This window comes from Pyricularia pennisetigena, chromosome 1 (genome assembly GCF_004337985.1).
Source record: "Pyricularia pennisetigena strain Br36 chromosome 1, whole genome shotgun sequence".
Lineage (NCBI taxonomy): Eukaryota > Fungi > Ascomycota > Sordariomycetes > Magnaporthales > Pyriculariaceae > Pyricularia > Pyricularia pennisetigena.
Genome location: NC_043740.1, coordinates 695,107 through 717,128, shown reverse-complemented (window position 1 = coordinate 717,128; position 22,022 = coordinate 695,107). Strand labels below are relative to the sequence as shown.

General features: G+C 52.4%; 6 protein-coding genes across 6 annotated transcripts; 2 read left to right on the top strand and 4 right to left on the bottom strand.

Moving 5' to 3' along the window:
• Positions 1 to 255: 255 nt before the first annotated feature.
• Positions 256 to 1,277, top strand: PpBr36_06869 (uncharacterized protein; the record flags this gene model as incomplete). Its single annotated transcript, XM_029894011.1, has 2 exons — positions 256 to 785; positions 1,241 to 1,277. Coding segments are annotated over 2 exons (567 nt in total), but the record flags the coding sequence as incomplete, so codon positions are not given.
• Positions 1,278 to 2,835: 1,558 nt separating this feature from the next.
• On the bottom strand, positions 2,836 to 3,281 carry PpBr36_06868 (uncharacterized protein; the record flags this gene model as incomplete). Its single annotated transcript, XM_029894010.1, has 2 exons — positions 2,836 to 2,949; positions 2,982 to 3,281. 2 exons carry the CDS (start codon positions 3,279 to 3,281, stop codon positions 2,836 to 2,838), a joined length of 414 nt encoding a protein of 137 aa, XP_029748891.1.
• Positions 3,282 to 5,202: 1,921 nt separating this feature from the next.
• On the bottom strand, positions 5,203 to 11,769 carry PpBr36_06867 (uncharacterized protein; the record flags this gene model as incomplete). The annotated part of the gene is made up of 5 exons (XM_029894009.1): positions 5,203 to 5,256; positions 5,321 to 10,303; positions 10,384 to 11,010; positions 11,101 to 11,392; positions 11,456 to 11,769. Coding segments are annotated over 5 exons (6,270 nt in total), but the record flags the coding sequence as incomplete, so codon positions are not given.
• A 4,060-nt stretch (positions 11,770 to 15,829) lies between these two features.
• PpBr36_06866 (uncharacterized protein) lies at positions 15,830 to 17,708 on the top strand (the record flags this gene model as incomplete). Its single annotated transcript, XM_029894008.1, has 7 exons — positions 15,830 to 16,076; positions 16,132 to 16,220; positions 16,274 to 16,358; positions 16,410 to 16,920; positions 17,000 to 17,166; positions 17,219 to 17,601; positions 17,658 to 17,708. The coding sequence occupies 7 exons, from the start codon at positions 15,830 to 15,832 to the stop codon at positions 17,706 to 17,708; spliced, it is 1,533 nt and encodes a 510-aa protein (XP_029747820.1).
• Positions 17,709 to 17,985: 277 nt separating this feature from the next.
• PpBr36_06865 (uncharacterized protein) lies at positions 17,986 to 19,476 on the bottom strand (the record flags this gene model as incomplete). The annotated part of the gene is made up of 1 exon (XM_029894007.1): positions 17,986 to 19,476. The coding sequence occupies one exon, from the start codon at positions 19,474 to 19,476 to the stop codon at positions 17,986 to 17,988; it is 1,491 nt and encodes a 496-aa protein (XP_029747821.1).
• Positions 19,477 to 20,113: 637 nt separating this feature from the next.
• PpBr36_06864 (uncharacterized protein) lies at positions 20,114 to 21,487 on the bottom strand (the record flags this gene model as incomplete). The annotated part of the gene is made up of 3 exons (XM_029894006.1): positions 20,114 to 20,279; positions 20,371 to 21,252; positions 21,297 to 21,487. The coding sequence occupies 3 exons, from the start codon at positions 21,485 to 21,487 to the stop codon at positions 20,114 to 20,116; spliced, it is 1,239 nt and encodes a 412-aa protein (XP_029748232.1).
• Positions 21,488 to 22,022: the final 535 nt, after the last annotated feature.

The following is a 22,022-nucleotide window of genomic DNA, read 5'->3' as shown; positions in this document are numbered from 1 at the left end:
GCAGATAGCAGAGCAAAGACGAGCCACAGCAAGCAACAGTCTACCAGCGTCCATTCTCCGATACTCCACCCAGCTATGTCACCTCGTATTTCCTCAGCACGCACAACAAAATCAGGTGGGAAGGTAATTTGTCGCGGGAGACCCCGTTTTTATGCAAGTGATTTCTTCATGTGCCCTGCAGTCGGCTGTCTAAATGCCTGCAAGGACGGCTAGAATCAAAGCGCGCTGGTCGTACCCACGTCAGTATAAAACAATATGGACATGTATAAAAACTTAGCGACCGTGCTTGCATCGACCATCCTTACTTCTTCACCCATGACATATACGCTCATGATGCAAATGCAAGACGAGAAATCCCTACAAGGGCAGTCGCCGGGCGCGAGCGGGATGTCCATGGTGTTCTTCAGCTCGCAAGCGACGCCTCTCTTCTCGCGGGCTTGGACGCCATCTACCCCCGAGGCTTACGCCGGCACTTGCATCTTCATTTTCCTGCTTACTATCACCCAGTACCTCCTCCTCGCCCTCCGGAACGCCTATTTTGAGGATTTTGAGAGGCAGACAACCGCCACATTTGCGAATGCCTTCCAGGAACGCGGAACCAAGCCGGCCGACCCTGCCAAGGACGAGGACGAAAGGCCATGCCTGAGTCATCATGGAACTGACACGCACAGCCTTCTGCCATCGCGCACTTCTGCGGCGGAGAAGCATCGGCGCAAATCTCAAATGACGATTGCCACGGCACGCGCTGCTTGCGAGGTTGTCATTAGCGCAGCAGGCTACTTGGTGTAAGTCCCAGCAGAGCACTCAAGACCGCTTTCAACATCTGGACCTCCCCGGCTTGCAGAACCGACCTGGGCTGACTATGGGGCACTTGCGCTCATTCTCAGCATGTTGGCGGCAATGACCATGAATGTTGGATACTTTGTTTCCGTCATTGTTGGTGTTTTCTTCGGGTCGTTGTTTTTCGGCAGATTTGGCGTCAATGACATTAGCTCTTGTCATCATTGAAGAGGTTTCCTGTTCATTAGGCGGTCCACTCAGCATCGCGGCATGACTACTTTATTTCATCAGCTTGATATGCATAGATGCACTCTTTTGTTGGCATTTTCAGTAGCTAATTAATTCAGTAATCATGGAGTGCAGCTGAGATTGCGTGAGCCAAACTAGGAAAGATTTTTCAGTCGGTAACGAATCACGATACAGCTATTCCCGCGCATTAAATTCTTCTCGTATCTCCTAGGCAACGCCGGCGTAAAGTAGAGAGTGGCGCCGAGAGAGTGAGTGAGCTCCATATCGTAGAAAACAGCCACTATCTTTGGAGAATTTTCCAGTCAATAGCACAACAACCGATTCAATTATTCACGTGGAAAAATAAATTTAGTTTGGTGTGCAGTTGCAGAAAGTGTGGGCAGCGTACACGCCCTGACAGATTGAATCGTGCTCAAATTGACTCAAGCGCGTCAGTGCCCGACCGCGCGTGGGCTTAGATCTGGGCCAGACCTGCTGCCAAGAATCGCGGCAGATGCGGATGAGCGGAATCTGCGATTGAGTTTGTCACTTTATTTTAAATTGCCGTTCACCCGTTATTTGCTCTTCCAGTATGCACATCCCTGCTTGTGATTCACTGATTGTCCGGGGCCAATCCTACAATCTTGGGGCCCTGAGAGGCTGAGTGGCCCTATGTCGTACGTAGGTTTACCTGCAAGAAGATTTTCTCCGATTCAACTACCCCACGTACTGTGTCATCGAGTCTTGCTACAGCCCGGCCTTGGCTCACCTTCGATACCACATTGCGGCTGTCATGTGCCTAAATTTATGACCATCGCAACACCTCAGTCCCAGGCCCTGTCACTTGAAGGACGGTTTGAATACGGTGGCTTCACCGTGCTGTATATTGAACTGTGCAAAAAAAAAAAAAAAAAAAAAAAAAACAGCTTCTCCGCCATTGTCTCGCTCCTTCCGTTGTTTCTTCCGGCTCGAGACGGCGTGGAATTCTCCGTATCATGTAATTTCCGTATTTGCCAACCGACGTAGTTCCATGGCGCCCGAGAACCTTCTTTGAACTTAGGACACATACCAACGTCGCGTCAAAGGAGCACTGAAACTCCTCCCAGGCCAGACAAGACTGGTTTGTAAGCCATTCCCACATCTGAACCAGCGATTTTATTACGTTATGGATACTTGGGCTGACTTTTGGTGAACTGTGCTGTCAGATAGGAGGCTTGTAATCATCACCATGTCAAATGATCCCCGGGTTGTTGCAGTCACTGGTCTCGTTTGATGCGGGACTGAATAGGCTTTCACTAGCTGGTGGGGCACTGTTCGAATTGTTTATTATTAAGCCATGTCTAAACTTAGAATCGATATGACCACGTGTAATTATCCCACTAAAACCACCTCAGTCCTCAATTCCTAGGCGCCGCATCCACAAGTTCACAACCAGCTGCGCTCAACGACCACCACATTGGAAACCAATCTCACCCTACACCCTGGATGCAAAACCTTTCCAACAAATATGGGCAAGACTATGACCACTGATGTGCCTCCCAACTGCTGGGTCCTAAACAACCTTGCTTTCTTCTGCGTTATGACAATGCATCTTGGCCGCGGAGAAAGAATGGCGGAAGATGGAGTGGATCAATCCAGTTCAAATAATGGTGATGCTGAGTCCAGGTCCTGAAAGAGACCCCGGATATTCTGCATGGTCGTATAGCGGAGGAATAACTGATAGTTGTTGGTCCTTGGTCGCTCGCACACCAAGAGAGAGACAGCGTCGCCCAAGACAGAGGGTCGCCCAAGACAGAGGGTCGCCCAAGACAGCATGGCAAAGCCTCCTCACCTCGCATTGATCACCAGAAAGGAATGGCGGAAAAGTGCACTGAGCGAGGCATGCTGATCATCCTGGAAGAGGCGGAGCCCGGTGTGGGGTGGGAGGGCCAGCTGCTTGCTCTATAGGACGGCGTCATGTCCGACATCCCGACTCGGCTCGACCTGCTCGGCTGCATATCGTGACTGGCGAGCGCCAGCAAGGTGGCCGACGTTGAAGCCTGTTGGGTCGAGGCGGGCTTCCTATTGCTGGCTGGTATCCACTTGAACGACCTGTTGACGGCCGCGGTCGGCTGCCATGTGCTCGGTATCGTAGCCCGCGACTGAAACGTGGGAAAGGCAACAGCGCGCGATGGATAGTTGAGATGGAGATTGGTGGAACCGAGCCCAAAATACTGGTGAAGCGGTGATGCTCGCAGTACGGCTTTGTTCCAGGCCATGGGATTCGGGACCATTGCGAATGCAGAAACCAAAGATCCCGAGCCGGTCGCCGTTTCGCTGAAAACCCCCGAGCTTGGTTTCTTATGCAATGCGGTCAACCTGCCTGGCATGGGTTGTGTGTTATGCACTTTGAATCCCACGGCGCTAGCCATGGTTGATGAAGCTGAGGGGTCGTATGGCATTTTAACTTTTCAGTAGAGCTTTTTGTTCTGTTTGGGAGGCTGATGGATTCGATTCAAGAGGTGAGATTTATGGCTTTCTCTGGTAACGCCGCTGCGGAACTGGTGAATATTATGATGACTTTGCAAGTCGACTAAATATTACTTGGGCACGCTCGGCAGAAAACTCGAGGGACTGAGAGCGTACGTGGATGCCATGCAAGTCTCTAGGCAACATACCTGCCCGAGGATTTATAACTCAGAAGGCCGACAGGTCCAGGTTTAACATACACTAAACAAACGAGGATGCCCTGGTCGGACCTGACAGTTGAAACACCAGCAGCTGATAACTCTGTCGATCGCATGTATGCATTGGTTTATATTTGGCTGCGCACTTCAGCCCGCTGGCACATGAGGGGAAAGCAATTTAAATTTAGTAGGATGCAAGTTTTACGAGATTATCCGAGTACCCAAGAAAGCGAGCCCTTGCTGGCGGTACTATTAAATTGATTCTCGATACATAAGCATAAAGTCACCCGTCTAATAATAGCCAGGCGGCTTAACTCAAGGCCCACACCTTGCTAATGCAGCTTGGGGTAATGATTGCCAACTTTGCCGGGCTGTATCTGCTATCACTTTGTTTAAACTATAAAAAAAAAAAAAAACATCCAGTGGCAATATTTTACCATTGACGTTAGACCGCAGCTTTGAGATGGGGGACAATGCAGCCCTTTTTTTAAGCAGGTTACCAAAAGGTCGATCTAAGTATCATTTAGGTTGTGTATTTGGTAATGAAAGAGAGTCCTAAAATGGTAAAAATTTAACATTGCATGCTGGTTCAAGCTGGATTATACAAAGGTAGAGTCTAGAGATGCTCATACTTAACACCAGGTCCAATCTGTATCTTCAAAGAGCCAGCTGCGGGAAGTCGAGCAAAAGTAGCGGAAGAGAAAACGTAGAAAAAGGCTATCCTGCATGCTTATCATATTTGATATTCTCATCTTAAAAGTGACTGACCTTGACCCCGCCTTTCGACCTCTAAAAAGAAAGTTGGTCAAGCTGACCACTTCTTCATACTCACCCAGGACGGTCTCCAAGTCATGTGCGACTAGCCGCCACGGAGCCAACCAATCCGTTTTTCCACGAGGATATAGATCGGCGTGCCGCAGAGATTTGGGATCTTCACCCACGTGCAAATGTTTGATCCTCTGGCTCCCGTCGTCACACTGGCAGGTTGAGGGCACAGAAGGAGCTTAGAAAACAAGGCGAAAGCACGTCTGGAGACTGTAATGAGCGTGAGCCTTGGTGTGGCCCGGCAGCAAAGTCTTGGCATTCAACCAGTTTTGGGGCCTACTTGATAGCACACGGAGCTTACAGCACTCAATGCAATGATGCACTGCGTACAGGGCCTGCATTCGATGGCACACAGCATGGAGACGAATTGTTGACAGTACCAACTATCAAGATCACGGGAATCGGCAATAACAACAAATATGGCAGAGAGTTGAGGCTGTGGAGCAGCGAAAGATGCCTTACCCAGCACCCACTGCATTTGATACACCCTTGAAGAATATTGGTTTTTTTTGGGGGGGTTTTTGGAATGTGACACTGACATATTGTTACCTCGGGCGCGTCCTTTGCTAATTTCTATTTTAATTATCATGTCTAAAGTCTAGTCTAATAATGCAGTTTAGTCGCGAATATAAACGCGAACAGTTGAAAAAAAAAAAAAAAAAAAAAAAAAAAAACTTTATAATGTCGGTCGTAATTATATACATTAGGAGAGAAACCTTTCCAAAGTTTTGTCGATAATATTCATCATTTGGTAAGCCTGGTAATAGATGATGTTAGCAATCCGTCGTTGATTCGGCAGCTCAACCGCACGAGAGACTCACATCTGGAGGAACCATTATAGAGCGGTGGTGACCATCGACAGCAACGCATTCGACCTTGTCCCCAACCAGCTTCTCCCAGCCGTTCGGGCCAAACTCGGTTCTGTCAAAGCAAAACCACTCTCCCACGCCCAGAGGGTCGGGCATATCTGGAAAGTCGTCCTTTTTCAGACCGTTGCCCATGCCCTTCTTGGCCCAGATGATAAGCGTCCCGTGCTTGGGGGTCTTGGTCATGGGCTTCGGGTGATACTTGTTGAGCGCACGGAAGTTGCTGATCAAATGCGCCCCGAGGTCGGCCCCGCCCGGCAGCGGCGCAAAGACCTTGTCCAGGCCGGTGGTCTCGCACCAGTACTCCCACAGCTCGCGTGTCGTGTCTATCCACTGCGGAAGTGGGCGTGGGCAGTGCATGTCTATAAAAATCAGCCCGAGGACCTCCTCGCCGGCCTCGCCCAGCAGGCGCGCACACTCATAGGCGATGACGCAGCCCGCAGACCAGCCGCCCATCAGATACGGGCCGCGGGGCTGGCGGGCGCGGATGGCGGCTAGGTACAGCTCGGTGGCCTCCTCGATGGTGCAGTTGAAAAGCTCGGGCTCCTTGATCCACGGCGAGTGGAGGCCGTATACAGCAATGTTACTGGCCAGGTTGGGCAACTGCACAAAGGAGGTGACAGAGCCGGAGCCGTCGGGGAAGAGGAACAGCGGCGGGACGCCTTCTTGCTCCTCGCCCTGGATAAGGAAGTCCTCGACGGCAAACTTGGCGTCGATGTTGGTGGTGGTCTTGGATTCCTGCTTGGGTGGCGGGTCGATCTCGACCATCCTCTCCGAGTCGGACTGATCGCTCCTCAATGAAAACATGTCGTAACCCGATTCCGTGTCGGAGCTGTCGTTCAGCGACGAACACACAGAATTTGCACTTTCTTCCTCCTGAAGCTGCTGCGGCGAAGGCGCCCTTGCCGCGGTGCTGCCGAACTCGCGACGGATGTCAGCCACGGTTAGACACGTTCGGAACTTGGCCGCCGAGATTTCGAACCCCTTCTCGGACTTCATCTTGGAGGCCAGCACAATGTTCATCAGCGAATCTACTCCGAGATCTGCCAGATTTGTGTCATTGTCGAGCTCCTCCTTTTCCCAGCCCGTCTCTTCCGAGACAAGGTCCAGAAGGATCTCTGCCACATCAACCTGGGACTTTGTTGGTGCGTTCGACTGGTAAGGTCCCGGGCTCACTGTGATTGAACCGTGGCTAGAGCAGGTCGTCTTCTCGACCAAAGCCTCTCTGGGCTGGAATGGAACAGAAGTGGAGTGAGCAGAGTGATGGTTGCAATCATCGTTACGCGGTGGCGTCAGGGCCACTTCCTGTCCTTTGACCGGCGCAGCCACCACGGGCCTGTGTCCGGCGCGCCGAGGATACACTGTCTTGTACATGACGTCGGAGCAGATTGCGACGAGCTTCTCACCCTTGAACACGAACACGTCTCCGAGATAGCCCGCTTCGGTGGGCTCCATGCGCGTGTAGACCTGGTAGGTGTCGCCATCAGTGAGCTCCTCCTCGAACGCAATCTCTTTGACAGCAACGGCGATATTGGCCTCTTCCTTGGGTCCGTCCGGATGGCCGTTGAGCAGGTATCCGGCAAGGTGGAAAACGCAATCTCGCCAATACATGTTGAAGGCGTCACGTTCACCCGTGGCCGAGGGACTGCTTGGGAGACGGACGGTACACGCGGCCTCACGCCCATCCTGGCTTAGCCAGCACTCTTCGATTCCTTGGAATCCCTTGCCGTAATGAACGTAACGCTGGAAGAGCTGATATATGAGCGACTTGCGTAGCAGGTGGCCCTCACCCTGGGCGACGGCTTTGACCAGGCTGTCCATTCGGTTGCGTACGAAAAACACCGACATTCTTCCGGCCTTTGTCCTGAGCGCACCCGACTTCTTGTATCCGATTCCAACAGCGCCGAGCGGCAGCGTGTCCTGGCCATCGCGGACGCTAAACTCGACCCTCAAACCGCGGCTGTGGCACACCGCCTTGGTCAGGAGGACTGACGTGTCGGCAGCAGTGCTTATAATCAGCGGTCTGTTCATCTCCAGGTCTTGAACAACCATGGACGAGAGTTCTGGCGGCTCCGGAAGATTCCGGTGTCTGGGGATCAGGTATTCTGCAGCAGCAAGAGCCATTTCGCAAAAGGCTGAGCCGGGGAAGATGGGATTGCCGTTGACCAGGTGGTTTCGCGCGGCGGCGACCATCTCAGGGTGGTTCACCCGGGACACAAAGTGTGCCGTCAAGGTACCGTCCGCCGCGACCTGCTCGCTTTTGACGTACTGCAGATACGACGTGAGGTAGACCATTTCCGCGACGGATTCCGAGGGAGGCAGCGCTTTGGTTTCACTGCCAACGACCGCCGTGGACTTGGGGTGGACATATGGGCGCCAGTAGTCGGTAAGATCAAAGGCATAGTTTGGCATATCCAGGAACTCGAGGCCGGACTGGTAGTGGAGGTGGTAGGCATGCCAGTCGATATCGTGGCCGCTGCAGTAGGCCGAGGCCACCAGATTGCTGATGGTGGCCCAGACCTCGTGTTCCTTTTTCATGGCGGGAACGAGGCGATCCGAGTCTTTGATGGCGAGTATCTTGCGCACCATGGACGTGTTCACGGCGTCGGGGCCTATCTCGACCCAGATAGTGTCTTTGTCCGCCAGGCCGCCTGCGCGGATGGCCTCAACCGTCGACACAAAGTCGACAGCCTCCCTCGTCTGGCGGGACAGGTACTTGGGACCAAAAGTGCCGCTAGAGTTGATGATCCTCCCAAGAAGAGTCGAGGCCACGGGTATCTGGGGAGATGAAAAGTGAACCTCTTCGGCCAACCGCTCCACATCCTCAGCAATACTCTCCATCTGACTGGAATGGAAGCCGTACTGGACCGGAAGAATGGTGGTCTCGATTCCACGGTCTTTGCGGACAGCAGCCTGCAGTTTGTCGATTTCTATGGAAGGCCCACTGACTACGGTTGCGCTCGGGGTGTTCTTGCACGCAATGCAGCAGCCGTTGCTGTTGGCAATCATGTTCTCTGCATCACTGCTGCTCACCGGCAGCACCAACATACGATAGTCATTGGCCCTGCAGTGTCGACCTAAAAGGCCAGCCCGCCTGCCGACGAGGTACAGCGTATCACCCAGGGACAGGACACCAGCGGCGCATAGAGCTGCGTACTCCCCCAGGCTGTGCCCTACCACAACATCAGGCTTAAGACCCCAAAACCTAAAGAGGTCTGCCAACGCCGTTTGCAGAGCCACCAGGGACAGCTGTTCTTGCGCAGCAGTGACTTCTGGGGCCACTGCGCCCTTTTGTTCCCGGCCCTGTATGTATTCCACGACAGAAGGGAGGCCGTACAAGTCGCATAAGCGCTGGGCCGCCATGATGCTCTTTCGAAACAGTGGCGATGTTTCGAACAGCTTGCATGCCATTCCCCGATACGCCGCGCCTTGTCCTGTAAAAGTAAACACGATGGTGCCCGGGCGGTTTGTGCAGTTTTCTGTCTTGCTCGTCTCCTTTAGCAACATGCGGCCGAGCTCTTTTGTGTCCGACACAGTCCAGGCGGTGCGAACACCGTGTTGTTTTACTCGGCGTGCCGAGGTGGTATAGGCCAGGTCGCGCACCGAGGCCTCTTTGTGGTTGATGATGTAGTCCAGGATACGGCGTTCGTTCCTTTTCATGACATTGAAGGTGTGACCAGAACAAACCACAACGTGGTGGGTTCTCGGGTCCTGTACAGTGTCTCCCATATTTTTTGGTAGCGCCAACTTGGCTGGGGGAGGGGATAAAACGAGGCACGTATTGCCTCCGGTCGCATCGAAACAGTTTAAAATTGCTTTTTTGCCCGCGGTCAGATGTTGACGGCCATTGGCGATATGGATATGCCTGTTGGCCAGATGAGGAAACTCGGGATTCAACCGCGCAGGGTTGACCGGGTTATCAAATCCAGGCTGCGGCGGGATGGTGCCGTTGTTTTTGAAAATCATGGCTATTTTGATAAGCGCAACGATGGCGGCTCCAGCCTCGGCGTGACCAACGTTGGCCTTGACGGCGCCGAGGACAAGCTGGTTGTCGGCTGCTCGGGAGCCAGCGATCACGTTGGTGATGGCGTTGACCTCGCACACGTCGCCGGCTACGGTACCTGTGCCGTGCGCCTCGACATAGCCAACCTCCTCCGGCGCGGTGTTGGCCATCCGCATGGCTTGCTGGAAGACGCGCTCCTGGCTCGGCTGATGCGGGTGGGTGATGGAGGAGGCGTAAGCGGAATGGTTACGCGCCCAGCCGTCGATCACGCCCAGGATTCTGTCCTTGTCCAACTCGGCGTCCTCGAGCCGCTTCAGGATCACGGACCCGACCGCCTCGCCGCGACAGTACCCGTCAACGTCGTCCCGAAAGGTTTTGCAGCTGCCTGTCGGCGACAAAAAGCCGCCTTTGGCCAGCCCGGCCATGGCATCCGGCGAACAAGCGAGCATCGATCCGCCTACGACGGCCATGTCGCAATCACCCCTGACGAGCGAGGAGCAGGCGAGGGCGATCGCCACGGCGCTGGATCCACAGGCCGCATCGACGGTAAAGGCCGGACCCTCCCATTTGAAATAGTGGTGTAAGCGGCCAGCTCCAAAGGCCCTCGCGATGGACGGCACATAGTGGGTTTCGATGCCGTGCTGATGATTGATGTCACGCCAATCATCCGAGCTTTGTGCGATAAAGGCGCTGATTCGCGTCTTGTCCGTGGACGACGTCGCGTTCGGCGCATAGCCCGCGTCCTCGAGGGCTTCATAGGTGGTCAGCATTTGTAACCGGTGCATTGGTTCCATCTGCTCGGCCTCGCGAGGGGATATGTTGAAAAGTTTGGCATCGAACTGGCCAGGTCGCTTGAGAAAGCAGCCATAGGGCAATGTGGCGTTTGGCCCGAGAGCGTGCCTCCAAGCATCGATGCCGAAGCGAGATTCAGGGACCTGTTTTTTTTTTCGTTGGGGGGTGGAGGGTCGTGGTCAATTTTGGAACGGACGGGAGGGGGGGAGAGCGGGAAACCTACCAGTCTATGTGCCTCTCGACCAGCCAGTAAATTCTGCCAAAATTCGTCCACATTTTCAGCATCAGGAAACCTCCCGCTGACACCGACGATGGCGACGCGTTCCGACCCGTTTCGTAACGCTGGTTGCGGCCTTGGCACGGCGCCCTCAACCACCGTTAGGGTGACATCGCGGGAGCCCAGAGAGTTCTTGAGCGCCGAGACGGCGTTGGCCCCGCCGATAACCAAGACCTGCAAGTCTGAACCGGTCGGAACGTTTGCCGCCGCCGCGTTCAAGGTGCCGTCCATGTCGAGCCGGAGGGTGAGAATGTCCTCCAAAACCTGACACAGCAGGTCCCTGAGGCTTTTGGCCTCAAACGGTCGGCATTTGCTGGTGGATATGATGCTGACAGTCGAAGAAAGCGGCCGGTTCAGCAGCTCGCGGTTCGTACCAAGGATGTAGTCAGTATCCAGACCGGGAAGGTGGGAAGCATGCACGCAGCCGTTCGCCCTATACAGCTCCGTGACCGATGCTTGGCGAAAGCTGTTGGACTCGTGGAAAAGTCTTCTCATCGTCGAAGGAGGGCCAAAAAGGGCCGACCAGGAACTCGCTGCCACCGCAATGTAAGCCCGTTTGTGGGTCGGAAGGTTCTAGGTTTTGTGAATATAAGCTCATTTCTTTTTTTTTCTTTCTTTCTTTTTTTTACTTGTCTGAATGCAAAAAAATTGCCTTTGACGTACCTGAGTTTGGTGAAAGCTGTCCAGGGCGGCCTCGATCTCGCTTGGAGTCTGCCCCACAACGAGATAGCCCCATATGCCATTGCCGTTCTCTACCGCCTGCGATCGTCTATGCAGCTCCAGCCGAAGCCTGAACGCAACGCCGACCATCAACAGGGCCAGATTTGCCAAGTCGCGCAGGTCCTGAGCTGCCGCTAATGCTACCGCAGGCAAAAGGCCAGTGCATAACCCGACCGCCTGTGTGGGCGGACCATGGGCGTTACGAGCCAAAATTGTAGAATCTTGCTCGGCGTGTCTATAATTGTCTGATGTTAGTCAAAGCGGCCACAACCGTCCTTCTCGTGATCTTTAGGCGTACAGTATAAGTTCTCCAAGTCGCGAGATGCATGAAAACGTAGTATGGATGACACCTGTCTCATCCGCTATCCCCTCAAACTTTTCGGGGGTCGAGAGGAGCGTATCCAGGGAGTCAAGCTCCAAGAGCTTGTGCGTGCCAGTCTCCCGAGCCTGAAGCCTGATGGTGTCAAGGGCATCGGATAGAAACTTTCGGACAAGAGGAGACTTCTGCTTAGCTGTGCTAACAACTTTGTTCAAGGTCGCTCCGAAGTCGGTGGTTTGGTCACCAAAAAGAAAGATTTTTAAGCTCTCCATGGCGTCGAAGTTACAACTTAAGCTTCGTTTGATCGTGGAATGGCAGAGAAAAAAAAAGATAAGATGTTTGTCGAAAGCTTGCAAAGAGTTAACTTTCCAAAGTTTAGATGGACATCTTCATCTGTTGATGAACTTGTAGCAGGTATTTATGCAGTCCCAACTAACAAGAATCTAGTCCCAATCAACACGTATATAGCTCCATTTGCAACGAAACGAATAAGGTGTATTGTCCTCCTTTCGCATGCAGGCCTAGCCCTCAAGAAACCTGACGTCGCAACACGATAAATCGCTATATACCGTCACACTGAGGGCCTTTGATGAAACATTCGAGTCAGTTGGTATATAGGCGTATGTCGAGATTTTTGATTTTCTCTTGCGGGCTACGTAATGTGCAATTCCTTCTGACGAGAAAACGTGCTCGGCTCTTAGACGAATAAAAATCCCCTGAAGCCAGACAAGTCATGAAGATAGCCATGCAAATATACCTAGACTACAGTTGCGCCTGTGAATAGCCCAGCACTGACAACGTCCTACTAAGATGATCGGTTGGGTTGCTGTATTACAAGTCGCAGAACTCGAGGTTTGACTAGGAAACCATCATATTGGTCGATAATTGAAAATCCTGGTTAAAAGCCTCGCGGGTTCTTCTTTAGTTTCCAAGATTAGGTAATAATGCAACATTTGTTTTGCCCTGTTCGTTGGGCGAAAAGGAAAGTGACGCGGAGACCTTTGCACAAGACTCGGCGTCCTCGAAATACGGCGATATAAAACCCGCCGCGGGGCCCACGGCCCGGGGCTTGTTTGCAAGTTGTGGTGTATATAATTTTATGTTTGTTTTGCCTTGACAAATACAAACGCCACAGCAACAAAAAGCCACGGATTCGTGGGCTTTTGATAAGCTTTCTGGGCCCGCGGGGGGTGGGTTTTGGAATACCTTGGGCCTGACCGCTTTAGGGATGCCGAGTCTAGAACTTGCCTAGTTACTTACTACGTTACGTATTCATCCTTCCAGACGGGCCACCGGTGGCGACGAATGATAAGTCAGGGTTGCCCATCCACAAAATTCAAACAACGTCAAGGAGTATGTATTTCGATCGAATAAAAATATTCACACTAATCGATTAAATTACGTGTATTTTCAATCCGTCGTGCTATACATGCGCACGCGTTTCTTATTGATAAGAAACGTTTGATAATTGCCGGTTCAACCGTGTTCACAGTCTCCAAAATCTATGCAAAGCGGTACTTGATAGCCCAGACAACCTTTTGGCTTGTGGCCTATAGTTGCATACAAGTGACTGTCGCGGCCAAGGTTAAGCATAGCGCGGAAGCTAGTCTCTTGGCACGTATCAGCAAACATTCTAGCCTGGAAAAGGAATGAAAATAGAGTTGCCAAGCCTGAGGTTTCGCGGGTTGTAATGAAATACAACTGACACATGCAGCCTGATTCGTTGGGCATGAAAGCCATGTGTTGAAATAGCTGGCGCTGTCTAGATCAAAGAGCGTGGCAAGGGTTTAATTATGCTCTGAACGCTGACTCAGCGCTAATTGTCGGTGACGCCAAAATCTATCTACTGCAACACTATTATTATCAAAAGCCTATTCCATCTTACCTTTTGCTCTGACAAAATGAGGTCTATAAATCCCACATGGCAACGTATAAGCCGCCAGGGTTCAGTAGTCATTGTGCGTTCCAGATTCAACCACAGAGCCCCGGCCAACAACAACAACAACATAAATATAGTCATCAGCACCCTTGACCGTACTTGGCCTCTGCGCAACGGCAAACATGGTTTTGTGTAGCGCCGCTGAACCAATAGGCATCTGGACCATCTGCTCCGAAACATTGTCTCATGCCGACATGGCCTCGTGCAGGAAGGAGTACGGCGGGGTTCCAGATCAACGCACGCGCAATGGCGATACGCTATCTTTCGCTCCCAGATAGTGACATGCCTCGGGTCCCGACCGTGGTGTTAACCCCCATCAGCCATGGATGCTACGGTCTCCCCAAGTGCCACAGCTTCTATGGCGGCATTCAGCTTGAGCGCGGATACGCAAGTTGGACTGGCTGCTGAGATTAGTAGATTTTTTGCGGATTGTGCCTGAAAACAAGACCGTGGCTTGCGTATGTCCACCCCGTCCAGTAAGACGCTTCCAGACTGGGGATCCTAGAAGCGCAAGACCAGAGACAGTATCGAACTTTTGCCGCCGCCAGACGGCCCAACCAAGGCAACCAAGCTGTCCCTTGTACCAGTAGATTCATAATCCCACATAAGGCCACAGTAGCCTTGTGCACGGCGGGGAGAAAGCCGAAGCAGATCCCGGCGGGACGGGGTTGAAGTGACGACGGCGGTGAGGAAAGCATCGCGGTCAGGGAGTCGGCAGATTGTGAGTCGAAGAAAGACATTATCTGCTGCATCATGTTTCCAAAAAGTTTTGTTTCGAACTTTGAGGTCGGAACTGCTCGGCTTCTCTCTGTGGTGTGCTTGTGTGTGGGACTCCAAGCATGAAACATCACTCTTCCCGCCAATCCTCGTTCTCGAGACCAGCGACTCAGAGTGCACTGCACGAAATCTTGCTGTCAGCTAAGTCGGTGACACCCTGGGATTCAACGAGGATTTAAAAAAAGGCACCGCGCCGCGCAACAAGCGCTTGAGTCTTGATACGTTTCCTTTTCCAACAGGCTGTCTTTGCCCAAAACAACAGTGCAATCAGCGTTTTGCGCGGTCGACCAGCAGTGAACAATCGTCAAAACTGTTCGGTCTCGCCGCGCGGCACTCAAAACGGCTTGAATAAGGTGTTCAGATACGGTGTCTGCTGCTGATATTGCTTTGTCGAGTACGGTTCAGGTCATCGACCTGATCTTGGCTGGCAACAGCTTAGGCGCATGCTAGATAGACGAGGTATAAATTATAATGACTTGGGCCAGAGTTGCACTAGGAAGTTATCACGACTTAGCTGCTCGGATGAGGCCTGCAAAATCGCCAGCCAGCGACCCATTAAGAATTGCCTAGTTCAGCCAGTATTGGTACACATGGTCTCAGGTCACCTACGTACCATCAGTGGCAACAGTAAGCCCTGAAAGGTTGACGTCGTAGTACCGCCAACTAAGATGAGAGCATGAGCAGGGCTTGGGTATTCAACCATCTATGCAGAGACAAAGGTCAGCACGATATGCTCACGGGGCCGAATTTGCCATGTACACATAGCTTACGCAGGAACTGAATAGTTCCGTGGGTAGGCGCCTCATCCGTCGTTGTTTGATTCGCTACAGTGTAAGAGGGACAAAATTTATTCGATAATGAGGTTCGATGATAACTGTGATATTTCAGAGTGTGACATCCAAACACATTTCTTCTCTCAAAGCCCAAGTATTTTTTTGATCACATAAATAATACATTCTTCACCGAAACAATTCTAGCCGCCTTTGCCCGAGCAATCGCGACGAGTCTAGGACATGTAGCTGGTCACCATCAGGCTAAACAGCTTATCAAAGCCGCACTAAACTCTCCATGCCGTAGTATAACTTAGTGGCTAGTGTAAAGCATTTCCAGGGATATATTAGTATGTAATATGATTTGCCAACCTGAAAACTCAGCTTGGTCCTGTCAACCAGACATTAATCAGTTTCTCCCTCGTGCAAGCTAGGCCAAACATGAACTATACATACGAGTAAGCTACAAGTACACGTCAGCTTCAGAAACTTATGGCAGGAAACTTTCTGCATCGTTGTTTATTGGTCTCATGTCATTGGCTCTGAATCGTCCTATAACATCTACCGGCCCGCGGAATAGAGTTTAGCTGAAAGCGGCCCTGATCCTCATTGTCGGTTCCGAAGACGGCTCAGCGGAAACACCTCCCCCTGGGCACAAGAAAAACTTTTATGACGGACGAATCGGGAAACGCGTGTCTTTGAGTTGACTGCACCCTAGATCCCAGCCTACTCTTACGGGTTCAATCTCGGTTCAGCGCTGCCGAATAACATCTTGTTAAAGCGAGCGTTTGGCTCGAAATAGCACCTTTGTTAAGTTTACGCTTGTCTGTACCCATACCTACAACCTCGCTATCATCAAACGCCATCATGCATGTCGCCTGGCCAGTTGACCTGCTTGTCCAGAGACCATGGATTGCTGCGTCCTTGGCTGTTGCACTTTTAGCAGCGGTCCTCACTGCATGGCGCCGCAAGCCCGACAGTCTTGAGCATATTCCGTGCTCGGGCGAAGGCACGCACAAACAAAGACTGCAGGAGTACAGATCCCATGCAAAAAGACTGTACGGTGACGGCTACAAAAAGTTTCAATCACTGTACAGAGTGCTGTCGCCCGAAGGTATGCAGCTGAACGTCCGCAACACCGCTTGGACCGCAGGCGGCTAACAAGACAGGTTACTATGTTTGCGTTCCGTACCATCTGCTCAAGTCATATGCATCGGCCCCTGAGGACGTCCTCAGTCCCCACGCGCCATTCGAAGAGGTTTGTTGATCCGAGTGCCAGCGTTGTGAGCTATACTGACAGCAAACGAGTAGTTTGTGGAGGCTTCCATTACGCAAATCAATGTAACGTCTCAAGCCCTCATTCACTCTGTTAAACGGGACTTGACACCCTCGATCGGTTCGTCACCAAGCCCGTAAACAGAGTTGTTCATTTCTAACCAAGTAACAGGCAAGGTCACGCCCAAGCTGAGTGGCGTGGCTAGGGATGCCGTGCTCTCCGAGATTGGACAGTTTTCCGACTGGACAGAGGTCGACATCCACCACCAGCTGGTCCGCATAGTGACCATAGTCTCGGGCTGGATGTTTGTCGGGCCTGACTTCTGCCGGACGGACGAGTACATGGACCTGGCAGCACACTACGCCGCCGATGCCTTTGGCGGCCCGCTGATCCTGCAGATGTTTCCCAAGGCGATGCGCACCATTGTTGCACCGTTGATCCCACCGGTCCGCCGAGTCTGGAGGGCCCACCGCCGCATCGCCGCCCTGCTAGGCCCTGCGATTAGTCAAAGGCAGAGTGCTAGCCCGGGGAGCCAGCCAGCCCCTGACGACATGCTTCAGTGGCTTATTGACAATCGCCACCAGTTTCCGGACGAGATCAAGGGAGATGGAGACATTGCTCGCCTGCAGCTATCGTTGAGTGCGGTGGCTATCCATACGACAGCCCTGACGGCGACAGCAACGTAAGTTTGAATGGTAACGTTTTTTTTTTTTTTTCTTTTGTTTGGTTTGTCTCTAATGTTTTCTTTTTCTGTGTTACAGTCTCTTCGACCTCGCTGCAGAGCCGGAAATCATGAAAGATGTGCGAGATGAGATGCACCGTGTGTTGCAGGAGCATGACGGCAACATCACATCCAAGATGCTGTTTGACCTGAAGCTTCTGGACGCCGTCTGTAAGGAGTCTCAACGGCTCAACCCAGCTGACCTGCGTATGTATCTCCCCCAAGCCATTATTACATCTCGATCTGACATGATGTTCAGTCTCGGCCCGCCGCAGGGTGATGAAGCCGTTTACCTTTTCCGACGGCACCGAGGTTCCCGTGGGCACCATGCTAGCCGTTCCCGTTTACCACATCGGACGGGACCCTGAGCTATTCCCAGAAAATCCTGAAAAGTTCGACCCGTATCGCTTCACCCGGCTGCGTACCAAGGACGCCGAGGGAGGTGGAAATCACCTCCAGTTCGCGTCGGTGACGCACGGAACCATGGCTTTCGGCTGGGGCAAGCATGCCTGTCCCGGGCGGTTCTTTGCCGCCACCGAGATGAAGCTCATCCTGCTGCACATTCTGCTCAACTACGAAGTTACCGTCGTCCCTGGGCCGGATGGAATGAAAAGGTACCCTAATGTAGAAATGGGCAACATGGTGAGTCGACTGAAACCTTGAGCGTTTCTGACTCATGCGCTGACCCCAATGTTCAGAACATGCCTGATTCCAAGCGTGGGTTGCTGTTCAAGAGTATTGGTGCATGAGATAGTTAGATGTGCACAAAGTGGGGGTGTACGCTATCTCAAGACGGCAAGAAATTATCAAAGAGTGACGCTTCAAAGTTTTGCAATCATAACCAATGTGTAAAGGAGTGGAAAGTTTATTTGTTTATTTTGCTGGTCATTAGTGGGTAACTAACTAGCATGTGACTGTTTCGCCAAGTAATGCAAAAGACAGGTGATGCAAGCCAAAGGAAAAAGAGTTCGCAAAAGTCGCCAAAGTCACAAATCTTAGCTAACAAAACCAGACGACGTCCTTGATTCACGCACAAGGCCAGTGACCTTGACACTTTCCCCCCCCTGTCATGTTTGCAAGCACGTCGCTCGTGAACTCCAGCAAAAGACTCGCGTCATGCGTGTGCCAAGCGGCGCCGGTCCACCAGACATTCCCCACACCCTGAAGCCGGTACAGCTGCTTGTAGAAGCCCTCCTTGATAGAAGTACCATCGACCATGCACGCAAACGGGCTGTAGTCCCCCACGGCCGCGAGCTGAACTCGGCTCTCATCGGCAGATACATCACCCGTGGCCCTCCTCAACCGCTGGATGGCCCCCAGAACCTCGGTCCTGATGCCCGCGGGGGTCTGGTTTCTCGCTCCGGCCTGGGCCCCGTACCAGAAGGTGTGCAGGTCCGGCGAGGGCGTGGACTCAAAGACGTAGATTCCCGGCATGCTGGGGACGGAGCCCTGATTGGAACGGTCGCAGTTCTGCAGCTCGAGCGAGGGGAGCTTCGCGCCGCGCACCACTCCGGCCCAGTAGTGGTTGCACGAGAAGCGCGAAAAGAGCCGCTTCTCCTCCTCGGACGGTCCGAATCCGGGCTCGAGCGCCGAAGGGGGCGGGATGGTCAAGAGCAGCTTGCGCGTGCGGATCTTGGTCACCCTTTTGGCGGTCGTGTTGCCGCCTCCTGTGGTCTCCACCCACAAACTCATGTAGCCCTCTTGATCGACGGAGCGGTTGAATTTTGATATAGTGCTTGACAGAAGAAGACTATCGCGCTTGGAGAACTCGGCTTCCGAGCGCCGGTACAGCAACCCGTTGTTGGGAGTGATGAGCATCGACCTTTGCTTGCTCTGGCGGACCAGTGCTGGACTGAGTATCTTGGCGGCGTACAGGGTTGGAACCCGTAAGAAGTCCCCGTACCCCTGGCCGATCTGGAAGGCGATGTTGAGCATGTCGCCTAGGCTGTGCATGTTGACAAAATCGACAAAGGAGATCATGAGGTCGTCCGGCACCTGGTCCGGGAGGTAGTAGCCCCTGTCTAGGTACGAGAAGTTGGTTTCAACCATTTCCGCCCAGCGGTCCAGGCTATCCTGCACGGCCTGGCCCGGAGGCGGTTCGAAATTAACCTCCTGGCCGCTTTTAAAGTCGTAATATCTAATGGCGTGGTTGGGGTCGTTGATGGGAGGTATCCGGGAGAAACTGACGTTATACCGCCGCATATAGTCACGCATCCTCGGGGTGTCCTGGAAAAAAACATTGCCGTACTCGATGGCGACCCCGCTGACCGGGTCGATATAGGTCTGGGTATGACCACCCAGGTTGCTTTGCTTCTCAACCACCACGAAGCTGTACCCTTTATCGTGCAGCCAGGTCGCCGCGTAGCTACCGGTCACGCCGCCGCCGATGATGGTCACGTCGCGGGTGAGCAAATTCGACGTTGAGTTTTGCGCTCCATGGTCAGTATCCGAGTCGACGCTACCGACCGCCATGGCAGCGGCAAAGGATACGGTGACCAGAGTCCGGACGGCGTGCATATTGACGGTTAGTGACAAACAGCTATCTGTTGGTGGGGAGGGGGGACTGAAGTTCTGAACATTTTGGAAGGAACTTTATTGTGAGGTGGATGGGCCGGATCGTCGGAACCTTCGCGTGAGGGGTACAAGCACGCGTAAGCTGTGTTGCAAAACTAGGGAAGTTATGGTAAGTGAAATACCATTTCACATTGGATTGGTTTGAGGAACGTAATCGAGAAGCCCAGACTTTCAGGGCCCCGGGGGTTGACTTTGAGTGCGAGTCAGACTATCAATTCAAATCTGACCACATCCAGTTAGTACTTGCTTTCTTTTTTTTTTTTTTAAAAAAAAAAAAAAAAAAAAAAAAAAGCGCATACTCTTCAAGGTTCATTCTAACGAGAGCTTATATGAATGACGGGCTTCCTTACACCTTATGCAAACTACACCTTTAATCATGCACAAGTTCACAAATAAGTTAAGACATATATCTGGGTGGAGTTTGGGATGGGGAAAGTCCCGAAAACATCTATGTTCGATATTGCACATTGGGTGAGCGAAAAAACATCACGTCAGAATACCCCGAGGTGTCGGCTGTTTAATCTGGCCCTATTTGAATCCTAAGCTAGACTTGAGTAATTTTCCGGGCTTACATTGCCACTTAGGAGTCTAACACGACGTGGATAAACTTCATGTATGAACCAGGCCATAATGGATACATTTCCTTGATGCAGAACCTTGGGTCAACAGAGGTAAACAAGGCCTTCCACTCGTTGGCGCTCCGCTCGCAGGCGTTGTGGAGAGCAAACATGACCAGGTCCGAGATGCTGCAGGGAGTTAGCGATATATATATATATAAATAATAAATTTATAAATAAGCAAATTTACCAAGGGTAAGAGATTTTTGGCTGTACGCACCGACTGTAGTGCTGCTCGTCGGTTACCTCGCAACGATCAGGCAGCACCATGTCGCATATGATGATTCGGGCGCCTGTCTTGAGCGCAGGCATGAGATTCTGGAGTATCTCGTTGCATTTGGCATCTGACCAGTTGTGAAAGACGGCCCGGAAGAAGTATACGTCTGCCTGCTCCACCGGTTGAGGGCCGGAAAACATGTCGTACGGTTCTAGTTGGATGCGATGGCCGGCGTCGGCGTCGACCAAGATGCCTCCCGGCTGCGACTCCTGGCTCTGGGCGCGCTCGATGATCGATGGCAGGTCTTGCACTACGAAACGCACGTGTTTTGTAGCCTTGGCGATTGCGAGTGATCCGTAGCCGTGGTTGCCGCCGACGTCGACGAAAACCGCACCCGGTTTGTCGATTTCCTGCCAGAGAGGATACGATGCCAGGCCTTTGGCGTCTTGCGGACTCATGATGGCTTTGAAGCAGGCCTCGTCGGGAAAGTTGGTCGCGGACCCTTCCTTGTTAATGTTATGTGCCAGGTCAAACGCCGATTGCGACGGGTCCTGGTCGCCTTTCCAGCCTTTGGAGGCCTCGACTAGCTTTTCCATCGACGGCAGCACCGTTGCGATGGTGAAGCGACACAGAGATTGAATGCCCGGGAGGGTGAACAGCTTGGATACCTCGGTGTGCTTGACAAGCCCAGGCTCGGGCTCATGGTACAAGCCCTGGCAGATGGCGGTCCTCATAATCTTGGCCAGGGCGCGCTCGTGGATACCCACGGTCCGGGAGAGGTCCGCGAATGTTATGCCCTCGTCGGGGACGTGCTGGGCCAAATTGAGTTCGCTGAGCGCCCTCATGACGGCAACGTCGTAGGCCTGGCAGCAGTTAGCCGGGGGTCTTGATTTTTTTTGTTTCTGGGTCTACTCGCCTTGGTTATGTACTGATGCAGGCGTTGGTCGACCGTCATGGCCGCCATGCGGAGCCGCTGCGAACCGTCAATGATGGCCTGCCGAGTGTTGACATAGTCCTCGTCTTCCTCACGTGAACTGGGGAACTGCTTGCCGCTGGCTATGAAAGCGTCATACTTGCGGCTGTATGCGAGCAACTCCTCTACAATGGGTGTAAGTGCCATGGTTGATTGAGCGCGTGACAGTGAATCGGTGGATAATGTCCCCTGACGGTCCACAAGTATAGTCTTTGATGGGCTTTTTACAAATCGATCCTATTTATTCTTCCAAACATTAGACACTGCATGCGACACGCAAAGTTTAATCTCGACCTCGCGAACACTAGCCGAGGTTAAAGTTAGGGAGGGTCGTCAGTGTGTCGTTAGATCGTCTGCCGGAGTAATGAAAAACATAGCTAATGGCAAATGCGTAGGTGACGGATAGTAAAAAGACTCCATCTCGTTGAGGAAACATACCTTTGATTTTACCATGCACCATTCACTTTACTAGCTGGTTTGCAAAGTATTAAATATGTTGTATAGTCGATATTTCTTTTTTTTTTTTTTGTTTTTCTTTGGGGTCCATTTGCACCTCAGCTTTCCGCTTTATTTTCCTGGCATACAGTGTATTCAACATGCCGTTTTGCCAAGGATACAAGCAGCAGGGACTTTTGTGGGGATCCAATGTGGTTCAGAATCTACTGGTTCACGTGTATAAGAT